At 41.3% G+C, this 11,109-nt stretch overlaps 1 protein-coding gene across 1 annotated transcript in view; it reads right to left on the reverse strand.

Annotated features, from left to right (window-relative positions):
* SOGA3 (SOGA family member 3) overlaps nt 1-10,834 on the reverse strand; it is a 43,202-nt gene extending 32,368 nt beyond the window's left edge. The window contains exons 1-5 of the mRNA XM_027848656.1: nt 10,809-10,834; nt 7,002-7,368; nt 6,031-6,878; nt 5,277-5,501; nt 3,867-4,025 (exon numbers count right to left, since the gene is read on the reverse strand). Of these exons, the coding sequence (XP_027704457.1) occupies nt 3,867-4,025; nt 5,277-5,501; nt 6,031-6,878; nt 7,002-7,260 (1,491 nt within the window). The 5' untranslated portion in view covers nt 7,261-7,368; nt 10,809-10,834. The remainder of the gene's footprint in view (nt 1-3,866; nt 4,026-5,276; nt 5,502-6,030; nt 6,879-7,001; nt 7,369-10,808) is intronic.
* Nucleotides 10,835-11,109: the final 275 nt, after the last annotated feature.

Raw genomic sequence — 11,109 nt, forward strand, 5'->3', positions numbered from 1 at the left:
AGAGAGAGACAGAGAGACAGAGAGACAGAGAAGCAGGAAGAGGAGGAAGAGAAGGACATATACATGAAACTGAAACCCCCTAATTTATCTTAGCAATCAAAAAGCTAGTTGCTTTTGCCATGTTGCTATCTTGTTAACAACCTGAATCTCCCTAAAATTATGATAACTCAATGACTATGACACTATTATTTTTTGTGTTATTCTTCTGTTTTCTCTCTCTTCTAGGTTTTTTTTGTACAGTATTTCCTTAGTGAGAAGGAATGCTAACTAACTACAAAAATGATTTATAGTCTGGAGTTCATAGGTCCCAAAGTTCACTGAGAGGTCCCACAGGCTTTCAGCTGGCTGAACATTGGCTGGCTATCTTCTTGGGAGCATACAGTTGCACTGAAAAAAACTGAGTTACTGTAGGACAACTTGCTGTCTTATAGACACTTTCCACCCCCTCACTTCCCTTGCTTCCAGTTGCCAAGGGAGGAGACAGGCAGATATGTGCGATCTGGTACATACAGGAACCAAGGTAAAATGTTGTTCTGAGAGCAACTGGTCAACATCCCTGAAGCCAGTTAAACCCTAAGCACAGAAGCTTCCAGTCTCCAGCAGATGGCTTATTGGTCTGTGTTGTTTGTGCAACATCTGCGCATCAATTACAGCAGCCAGAGATTGGAAGCTACAGGGTGGCTTTTCTATTGTAGTTTATATTTCATGTTGGTATGAAATTAGCTTCTTCCACTCCATAATGGAATATTAGGGTTGGTTTTCTTTCCTCTATTAGTGGCTTATCTCGAAGGTTAAGATTCACCAAGGATTTGCATATGACACTATTTTACAACCAAGGAAACAGATGGCTAACTGAAGTTATCTAAAGTCAAACAGGTATAGAATTAGGCTTAGAATTCACAATATTTAGATACCCCAAGGCTGTTTCCAGCCTAGTCCTCTGCTATATAACTCCAAATGTGTACACATATGAACATATATAGATTGCACTTATGTACGACTTTAAATTTTGCCAAGTATGCTGTGAGAAAGTTGATATAAATTTTATTAATCTGAAACTCAGAAAACTTAAGTGGTCATATGGCTAACGTCACAGTCAAGATTCAAGTTTTCATAACGTGACTCCAAAATCAGTGTACTTTCTACTATACTATTACCTTTCTTAGCTTGTCTTAGCTTGGTCTTCTAGTTTATGTCTCACCCGCGACCCACTTTCTAATTTCCTCCATTCCTACCCCCTAAAGTGCACTCTGCTTCCCTATGTGTACAAAGCAAAACAACTCTCGGTTAAAAGTTGTTTTTTATTTGATGTGGTGATGGATCATAAAACCACTATTTCTTCATGAAACTATAGCTGATTCCAACATGTGTCTAAATATTCTACCCTATTCCCACCACTGTTCTGAATACAATCAGAGTGTTTAAAGCAGAAGGCTCTGGAACAAATCCTGCCAAGACTTAAAAAAAACAACACTTTTCCCCAATACTGAATTTAGAAAATTCAAATCGATCTCAATCTCTCTCTCTCTCTCTCTCTCTCTCTCTCTCTCTCTCTCTCTCTCATACACACATACACATTGAGAATTCTTTCCTGCCAGTTCCTAGTCACTCCCTCCCCACCCTCAAGAGAACAACAAAACAAACCCTTTGTCCCCAAACTTCTTTAATTCTCATTTGAATTATTATTTCCATGACACCAAAATTAATCTATGTAAATGACTACATTTTTAATTTTCATCTTAGTAAGCAATTGGATTCTTCAGTTTTTATTCATATGTTTGGCCGAGTATAGACATGGCCTAATGGAATGCTGGAAATGGCGTCTGAACAGGAAATAGAATAATCAGGTTGCTTTTTCTACACTGGCCTTTTAAATGGCTTCCTATTTTGATTTTTCTTGGAAATCAACTCATGTAAGTAGATAATCAATACTGTTTGTATGACCCATACTTAAACTTCATAGTACCATTGAGACCCAAAATGGCTTTTGTCCATGTTGTTGTTATTTCTCATCTCTTTCCTTCTTAAATAGTATATGACATGTACTGTAAATTATATTGCATTTATTAAAATTGTTTTTTTTCAATATCTGAGCATCATCAAAATGGCTATTATCCTTTTTGCTCTGGTTAAAAACTGCAAAGTCATTACAGAAATCAATTTTAAGGAAAAAAGAAAAAAAACCCACCATATTGCTAACATGAAAATTAACAAGCAGAAGCATCAATTGCAGAATCTCATGTCCCTTATTCCTTTCCATCCCTCTCAAAAACCATTTGCTACAAAAAGCTTCAAAATGTTTTGGAAACGTTATCATTCCCACTACCAGTCACCCCAGTGGTAGACTGTTGGCAAAGTGATTAGAGACATGAAGCACGGTGCAGTAAAGTAATTTTTCTTAGGTTACAATGTACAAACCAGTAGGAGATTAGGGAAAGAATCTAGGTGTTTTGGATCCAGTGGTCTCCATTAAGATTCTCCTGAGAATTTCACATTCAGGTACTTGAAATCGCTAGGAGAGCCATAAGAACATTTGGTAACTACTAAAGCAGTCAGTGAAGGCTGTACTATATGTTCTCAGGCAATTTTCAAGGTAAAGTTGCATTGTACATCAAATAATAAGGCAATTAAGACAATAATTTCTTGGCTCATCCATTCTTCTAGAATCTAGATCCATATGCCCTATTTTTGACACCGAAAGACTAAATCTTCCCATCTCCCATTGTAAAACTATCCATTCATTCATCCATCTATCCTTCTTGACATAATTTATGTTGTGAGAATAGTTAATGAAATTACTTTTATTAACATTTTTTCCAGATAACAGATTGGCAAAGTCTTCTCTAATGATTGATATACCAAGTTAATTTACAGGGCCAATACTAGAACTTTCTCAACTAATTATTGGTATTAGAATGTATCAACCAATCAATAATCATTTATTAAGTACCTTCTATGTACTAATTACTGTGCATACAAATACTGTGAACGAAATAATTTCTACTTTGAAGATTTTAACCACGTCTTACTTGTCTTATTATCACCTCCAGCATCAGGCACAGTACTTAAGTAAGCACTTTTTAAATATTTGTTGAATGAATGAATGAACCCTAGCATAATCTGGAAAGAGAGCTAGACTTGGAGCCAGGAGTAGGTTCAAATACCATCTCAAACACTTTCTACCTATATAACGATAGATAAGTTCTTGAAATTTTCAGAGCCTCTATTTACTCATCTGTAAAATGGGGATAATAGTTATAACTACTAATACATAATGCTTTAAGATTAGAAAAGTGTTTTACAAACAATACAGAATTTAATTAATGTATCTTCTTCTATATTACCTCATAGAGTTGTTGAGAAAAGTATCTTGCAAGCTCTAAAGAACTTATTTAATTATTACTCTTACTCTTCTGTCTAGGTTAGGCAATGTTTGCTCATAATAATCATAACTAACATTTATAAAGTGCTTACTATGTGCCAAGCACTGTGCTAAGCACTTTACAGTTATTATCTCATTTGTTCCTCACAACAATCCTGGGAGGTAAGTGCTATTACTATACCCATTTTACAGATGAAGAGACTGAGGCAAACAGAGGTTAAGTAATTTTACCAGGGTCACACAAATAGAAAGTATCTGAGGTCAGTTTGAACTCAGGTCTTCCTGACTCGAGGCCCAGGGCTCTATCTACTGAGGTACCTAGACAGTTGTAACCTTCCCATAAATGACAGAAGCTCACAAAGTCAAACAACTCTTAATTACAGGTTTCATAGAGAATATGATATTCAACAACAGTCATCTCAAATAAAATTAAGGGTTTTTTTAAGAGCTTAAAGTACAGAACATAAAATAATTCAACACTGACCTCTTTCATTTTTTCCAGTTCATTCTGTAAAGCCTGTTTTGCAATCTCAACTTCTATAAGCTGTTGTCTCAGCTTCTCATTTTCATCTTCTGTTGTGGTGCGTTTTTCTTCTACATTTTCCAATTCATGGTGAAGTCTCACTGAAACATCTTTTGCAACCTAAATTAAATTATATTTTCAAAATCACTAAAAGTAATTATATCATGATTAGGGCTGACTAAGTGTTTGCAGCAAATAGAAAAAAAATTCAATACTTGATTTTAGTTTTCAGTATCAAATTTATATGATGAAGGCCTTTCTAGGAAAAGAAGGCAAATATTCTTGGTTAACAGGTTTTAATTATCCTTGGAAATCTGGCTTTGATTTTAGTAGTAAGGGAGAACCAAATGAATATTGGAATTCCTTTAAAAATGCCTTCTTGACTTCCTTCAAAATAATAATAAGTTAACTGTATTTCATTTTTATGCAGTTGGAAAAAAAAAAACCCAGTGCCCCCCCCCACACCATAGAAATCAATCTAATGTGTGATTACTGACTATGACAATATATTTTGTGGTGGGATTTTCAACTCAGATTCCAAAGTGGGGAGGGGGCTACTGTTGCCTGATAATACCTGTTTGATATTTTCCAACATTTCAGTGATGAGATTTTCTCCCTTGGGAAAAGTTTTGAAAAACAGCTCATTTCAGCTGCAGATTAACTGGATGACTTCATTTCTCTCCACTTCTTCAGCTCTTTGGGAAGCACCAAGTGGACTGCATTTAGTTTTGAGAGGGCATGTGAGGAGTTGTAAAAGGGAGGTATGAAGAAAGTTGGGGGAGAAGGAAAGAGTTTGGACTATCTTAGATGGAACATTAGAAATCATTTAGTCCAGTTTCCACATTTTACAGGTGAAGAAACTGTGGGCAAGAGATTTTCCTTAAGGTCACAAAGCTAGTGACAGACTGATCTTGTTCAAGAACTCAAATCTCCTGACTCTTAGTTTCATTATTTCTCCCTATTCCGTATCTTTCAATATGGCCTCCCGACGAAGAAGTTCCCATTCTGTTAATCCTGGGCATTCAACATCCTAATAAAGTTCAGACGCTGAACAGCTCAGAGAGAGGAGATCCCCAGTAAGTCTTGTCATTGCCACTCCTTTGTCAATCTCTAGGAAATGGAAAGGCACCTCTTCTACCTGAGCATGTCTGTTTTTATCTAGAGGATATTACAAAGAGTTCTACCTGGCAAGAAACCCTATATCTGGAACTAATTCTAGATTCCTCTTTTGGTCCTGATTATCTTGCTGCGTACTCCACCCAACCTCTAACCCTCTGCAAAGCCCTGCCCACTCCCCCAACTTCCTTTAAATGCCCCACCCATTAGGCTCTCCAAAGGTTCCTAGCTGCCCAACCCCTATTCTGCACAAACCTTGAGATCTTGTTCCATGCTTCTTAGTAGCTCTCCATCAATTTCCCCCGTCTGCGCATAGCGGAGTCTCTTGCGTTCTGCTTTGCGGAGGCGGTACTGCAGAATTCGGCAGTTTTTGTTGGCTCTTTCCAACTCGTGGCGCATTTCCTGCAGCTGACAGGCATCCTCCTCAAAGAAACTGTCCCTCATCTCATCCATTTCAGTCCTCAGTTCATCAATTTCGTTCTGAGGAGAGAAAAAGAAGGGGGTGGAAGTAGGAAATAGGGAAAGCAGTAAGAGACTGAGTCTACACTCATTTCCCCCTAAAAACCCCACCCTATAACAACTCACCCTCAGTATATAGTAGTGAGAAAGGACTGTCAGGGAAAAGGGGGAAAGTAGTAAATTAGGCCCTCCCTGGTCTTCTTTCGCCCTCTGGCTTTGTTTTCCAGAAAATATGGGACAAATTACAACCATGAAAGAATTAAAGGCCCAGAAGTGGATTCTCGATACAATCTAACGTTATCCAACCCTGCTTTATCATTTCCTTCCAAAACAAACACTTAGGAACTAGGAAAATGCCTAGTTGCTTTACAGGCAATAAAGGGAAGAATTGGCCTTTATATTTGGAATTTGCTTTGCCCTTTCCTTCCTGGATTTCCTTCCTTTCACGTCCAAGCTGCATTAACGGGTTAGAAACATCTCTCCCTTAACCAGACACACCCTATTTCTTTCAGGCCCACACCCTTCCTCTCCCACTTCTCTACTCCCTCACCTTGAGAGTTTCGTTCTCCTCTCGCAGCTTCTCCATTTCCTCTTGCATTTCTTCTTGTTCCTGTAGCTGTTGCTGTTGCTGCGGTGGCGAGGGCGGAGCAGTCGCCTGCATCCCCCCGCCGCTTGGGCTGCCCCCTGCTCCCTGCTGTAGGCCCTCTGCTGCAGCCGCCATTGGGGAGGGGGAAGGGGAGGAAAGAGGCTCCGAGGCGGCTGTGGCGACTGGGGAGCTGTTATTGCTATTGCTGCTGCTCTTGGTTTGCATTTGAGCTGCTGCCGCAGCTGCCGCCGCCCGCTCCTTCTTGAGATGAAACTGGATGAGCTCAGACTGCAGACATCCCTCTTTCCAGTAGCCACCACCGCCCCCAGCAACAACACTCCCGGGGTTTCTACTAGTGGGAACCGGGGTTTTGCCAGTAGAAGAGGAGGAAGAGGAGGATGGTGAAGAGGAGGCCACCTCTCCTCCGCCGCTGCCACCCTTCTGTGGCGTGCGCCCGGCTTTACCTCGCCAGCCTCTGGGCGGCGGCGGCTGCAGAGCGCCCCCCTCCCTTTCCCCAGAGCCTCCTCCTGCTCCTGCTCCTGCTCCTGCTCCTGCTCCTCCCCCTCCGCCTCCCCCTCCTCCTAGTTGAGCCTTCTCCGCTGGTTTGGGGGTCGTAGCTTCCCCATCTCGAGACGGCTCCTCAGCGGGACAGGATCTCCTGTTCCCCACCGTGGTTGGGGTACTGTCTGGGGATGCTTCAGCACCACCTCCTGCTTGGACAGCTCCCAGCGGGGCGCCTTTAAGTGTAGCAGGCGGCGGCTGCTTTTCCCTTGCCCCTCCCCCTCCTTCCCTTCCTTCCCCTCCTCCTCCTCCTCCGCTGCCGCTGCCTCCACCACCACCACCACCACCACCACCACCACCACTACCACCACCACCACTGCCGCCGCCGCTGCCGCCGCCGCCTCCCCGGATGCCAACGGGAGTCACTAGTCGACTGCTATTGGATTTCGCTCCCTGCTGTTGCTGCTGCTGCTGAAGCTGCTGCTGTCGTGCAGAGTTGAGTTTGGTGCCCACCCCTACAGGGGACCTGGCGGCAGTGGCTGTCTGTCGGACTGTACTGTCCCGGGGTCTAGCCGGTGACTGAGCCCTCTGCTGCTTTCTGCTGCTGCCCTCAGGATGAAGGCGAGGCTCTGCGGTGGCGGCGGCAGCAGCAGAGGCAGCCGGGGCAGTGCCCCCGACAGGTAGCTGATTCATGGCCGGCCGCGGATGGTTTATCTAGACTCACATTCCCAAAAGGGATTGAACGACTTTCCTCACTTGGTGGTCCTCCTTCTTAATCATCGCCATAGCCGACTGCCTTATCTTTAAAGATGAGAGAAAAATAGAAGACAAACATGCTTGTCTTGATTGTTACAGGTCAAAGGGGTACTCTCCCTTTGGAGAGATCACTGAGTAAAACATGATAGTACTTGGGAGGTACTTAACATAAATGTGCTTTTCTCCTAATGGAGGAAAATGACAAGTGTCTACTTCCGAGAATAGTCTTGGGAGATGCCAACTTAGCTTTCATTTTAGGGATGTGCTGTCATTATTACCCTTCATACTAATATTAAGACAGAAACTTTCTAGGTAGGGTTCTATTTTGGATGCTATGGTTGCATTCGATATAATTAGACATATAAAGTAGAAAATTATGTGATTATGTAGTGAGGGACTTGGTTTGAAGGAGCTAGGGCAGGAGAAAGAGGAGAAAAGAGAGAAAGAATAGGAGGAAGGGAGGTGAAAGGCGGAGTATAAGGAGGCCCATGAGGGAAGGAAAAGGGAGAGGAGAAAGAAGAGGAGAAAAAAAGTATTACAACTATAACCATGACAAATGGGCAAAACAATTCTAAACCTCTATGTTTTGGTTGATACAAGAATATTTATCCATATCACATGTGACTTTAAAGCACAGTGGAGTCAACACTTGGAGTCATTTGAAAGGGAAGAAAACAGCTTGGTGAAGCAGAAAAAAGCAATCGATTGGGTATCCATCCAGACTTTGGTTCTAGTTCAGGTTCTGCCAATCACAAACTTCATAACCTTGAACAAGATCCTTATCTTCTGTACTTCTTGGTTTTCTCATTAGTAAAATGAGGGAGTTGAACTAAATGATCTGCAAAGTCTCAGGATTTACAACTGGAAGGATCCTCAGAAATCATATACTTCAACTTTCCTGAGGAAACCAAGGCCCAAAGAGTTTGAATGATTCTCCCATAATCACACAGATAATAAGTGGAAAGATTGTGAATTTGAATTTAGTTTTGCTGACTCCAAACTCAGAACTCTTTTCACTATATTGCCTACTGTCTAGCTTTAAAAAAAATCTACAAGATTAAATAATATGGCTTGTCAAAACACTAGGGAATTGTTAATCCCAATTATTTTTAATTTGACTGCTATCTGTAGTGTAGCCATTGTATTTTAAAAACTCAGTCAAGATAAGGCCAACTCATTTAACTTGCAATCCTGATTTTTCCACTGTGTCTCTAAGAGCTGCCACCTTAATTCAGAACACTGTTTTATGAGAAACAGAGTTTCAATATACAGTCTGTCACTGGCCTTTACAGAGTAAACTTTTTTTCAACTTTGTAGGGCCTATCAACTTACATTCCACTAGAATAGGATCAATTCTATACTACAATAATATATAATTGCAATAGCTTACATTTATTAGCATTTTGAGAGGCATCATGAAGTAATATACAGTGGCTAGAGTTCTGGATTTGGAGTCAGGAAGACCTGGATTTAATTCCACCTCTGCCCTTTACTAGATATGACCATGAGCAAATCACTTAACCTCTCTGAGCCTCAGACTATAAATGATAGATGGGCTACAGTCTTTGATCCCCCTGTGAAATCTAAGATTTATAAAACACATTCCTCACAACAACCTTTGAATTAGGTAATAATTTTTATAGGTGAAGAAACTGAGGCACAGTGAAGTTAAGTTACTTCATTTAAAATGAAACTCCAAAACAAATTCAGAAAATTATTGTATCTTACAAGATCAATCCTCTGTCTTCTAGAAAATAAGGCCAGGAGAACTTGTCTATAATGCATTATTATCTCCAGTGACTATAATGGGAAATTTTAGCTCCTTTTGGATCATAAATTAGCACTTATTTTCAGTTTCTTATCCTACACAGAGACTGTCAATGTATCCCTTTTCCCTTTGGGAAATAATAAATAACTCTTTGGGAAGGGTTTATTGCCAGAAATGGTGAACATTCTACATTTTACTGATCTATTGAATCTTTATTTATATTAATAATTTTACCATTTCTATAAATATTTGCATTTGGGTGTACTTGATGTATTTTAAATTTGCATATAAATGAATGTGGGTATGTATTTAAAGTACCAAATCCCAAATGTCTTTCTTTCCTTTCAGTTAATTTCTTTATGTGTGCTGATTCCATGGAAAATTGAAATAAATTTTCTAGGGTTTTCCAAACAAAGGACTATACTTCCAAGAACATTCACTATCCTGAACTAGCTGTATCCTAGAAGAGAATGACTCAGAGCATCACAGAGGAACAGTCCTGAATCAGTTTGGCAAGGTCAGAGTCCATTTTATATTCTCTGTGAAAATTAGATTATGGAATATTCTCCATTGGAAAAGGCCAGTTGGCAATATTGGGGTTACCAGCAATCTTGCGATTCCTCCACCCCCAAGCCCTAAGGGAAGCACCTAAAAATGATAGCAGGAAAAGTGCATGACTTGGCAGAAAGTTCCCAAATATTAACTGCTCCTATTAGAACTGTAGTTTCTGGCTACTCTGGTGACTGCATACAGTTCATATGTTATTCCCTCTAGAATTCCACATATCGTTTCATATATTATTTATCTTTCTCCAATGTTTTAAATATCATTTTTCCTCTGCCAATATTCAGTATTTACTGAATTGAATCCATATTGCACCAGGAATTAGGGGATATCCACTCCCCAAGAAAATGGAGAACAAAGAAAACCCTGAAGAAAGTTGAGTCTCAACTTGCTTCCTTCATCTTCTCCCCCAATTCTATTTATTCACAGGAAATCTGCAAGCCCTCCTGAAATTTCACTGCATCAAAGTCATTGGAAAGGGCCCAACAGACCTGAATCGATTTACAATACCAGTGGGCACTAAGGAGTCGACCCCCGTTTGCTTGTTACTGGCAGGGACCACCTGCGATCCAGGGCACACTTGGCAGGTCACCATTAGACTGCAGTCTGCTCTGCTGCTTTCCGTCCAGAAACAATGTCCTAGCCCTCTCTAAGTCAGCACCACATTCCAGCGATCAGTTGCCATCACGTGGTTGTCAGAAAGTGACACAACGTAGCCTCTCTTTCAAGCATTTCTTATAGAAATCTCCGTCCGAGAAACCAAAAGAACAGGAGAAACAAAATGACTAACAGCTACACTAACAATAACAAAAGCTCCCAATCCTTCCCAAACGCACTGGTTTCAACTGCCCGCTAGGCTGCCTCATCAGGAATCCAGAATTTCGTATTAGAAGTGCTTACTTCACACACAATTGTTCCGACCCGTTTGGAAAGGATACAAGCCTCCAGCGTTAAAAAAAAAAAAAAAATCCAGGAACACTAAGGGAAGGTTTGTAGTGACCCCCTTCTTAAAAAGTGGAGGAAAGTTCAGTTTCGCGGCATAGATCCCTTCCCATGGCCCCTTCCCCACCCGAGCCTCAGAACAATGGCGTTAATGTTAGGCGGCGTGGGTGGTGGCAGCAAACGAGCGATCTAGCAAGCGTTCATTACTCACCCAGGATGCCAGCTGCCCGGCTGCTGTTCCCTAGACGCGTCCACTCGAGGTACCAAGCGGGGCCAGGCTATTCTCAGGAAGTGCAATAGAATTCAGGAGCTGACCTCACCGGGCCTGACTGAAGAGGGAATCACTGACTGAAGAGGGGAGGAAGAAGAAAGGAGAATGCAAAGCAAAAAAGGAGAAAAAAAATGCTCCGGGGAGGCACAACATCTAAAGAAGCCACGCCCAAGGCTGGACCAGCGACATCCATTCCCAGCGCCCCGTCCTCGTTTACTCGCACGTGGCCACAGATAACAAA

Source organism: Vombatus ursinus, unplaced genomic scaffold (assembly GCF_900497805.2).
Source record: "Vombatus ursinus unplaced genomic scaffold, bare-nosed wombat genome assembly UNPS02006779.1, whole genome shotgun sequence".
NCBI lineage: Eukaryota > Metazoa > Chordata > Mammalia > Diprotodontia > Vombatidae > Vombatus > Vombatus ursinus.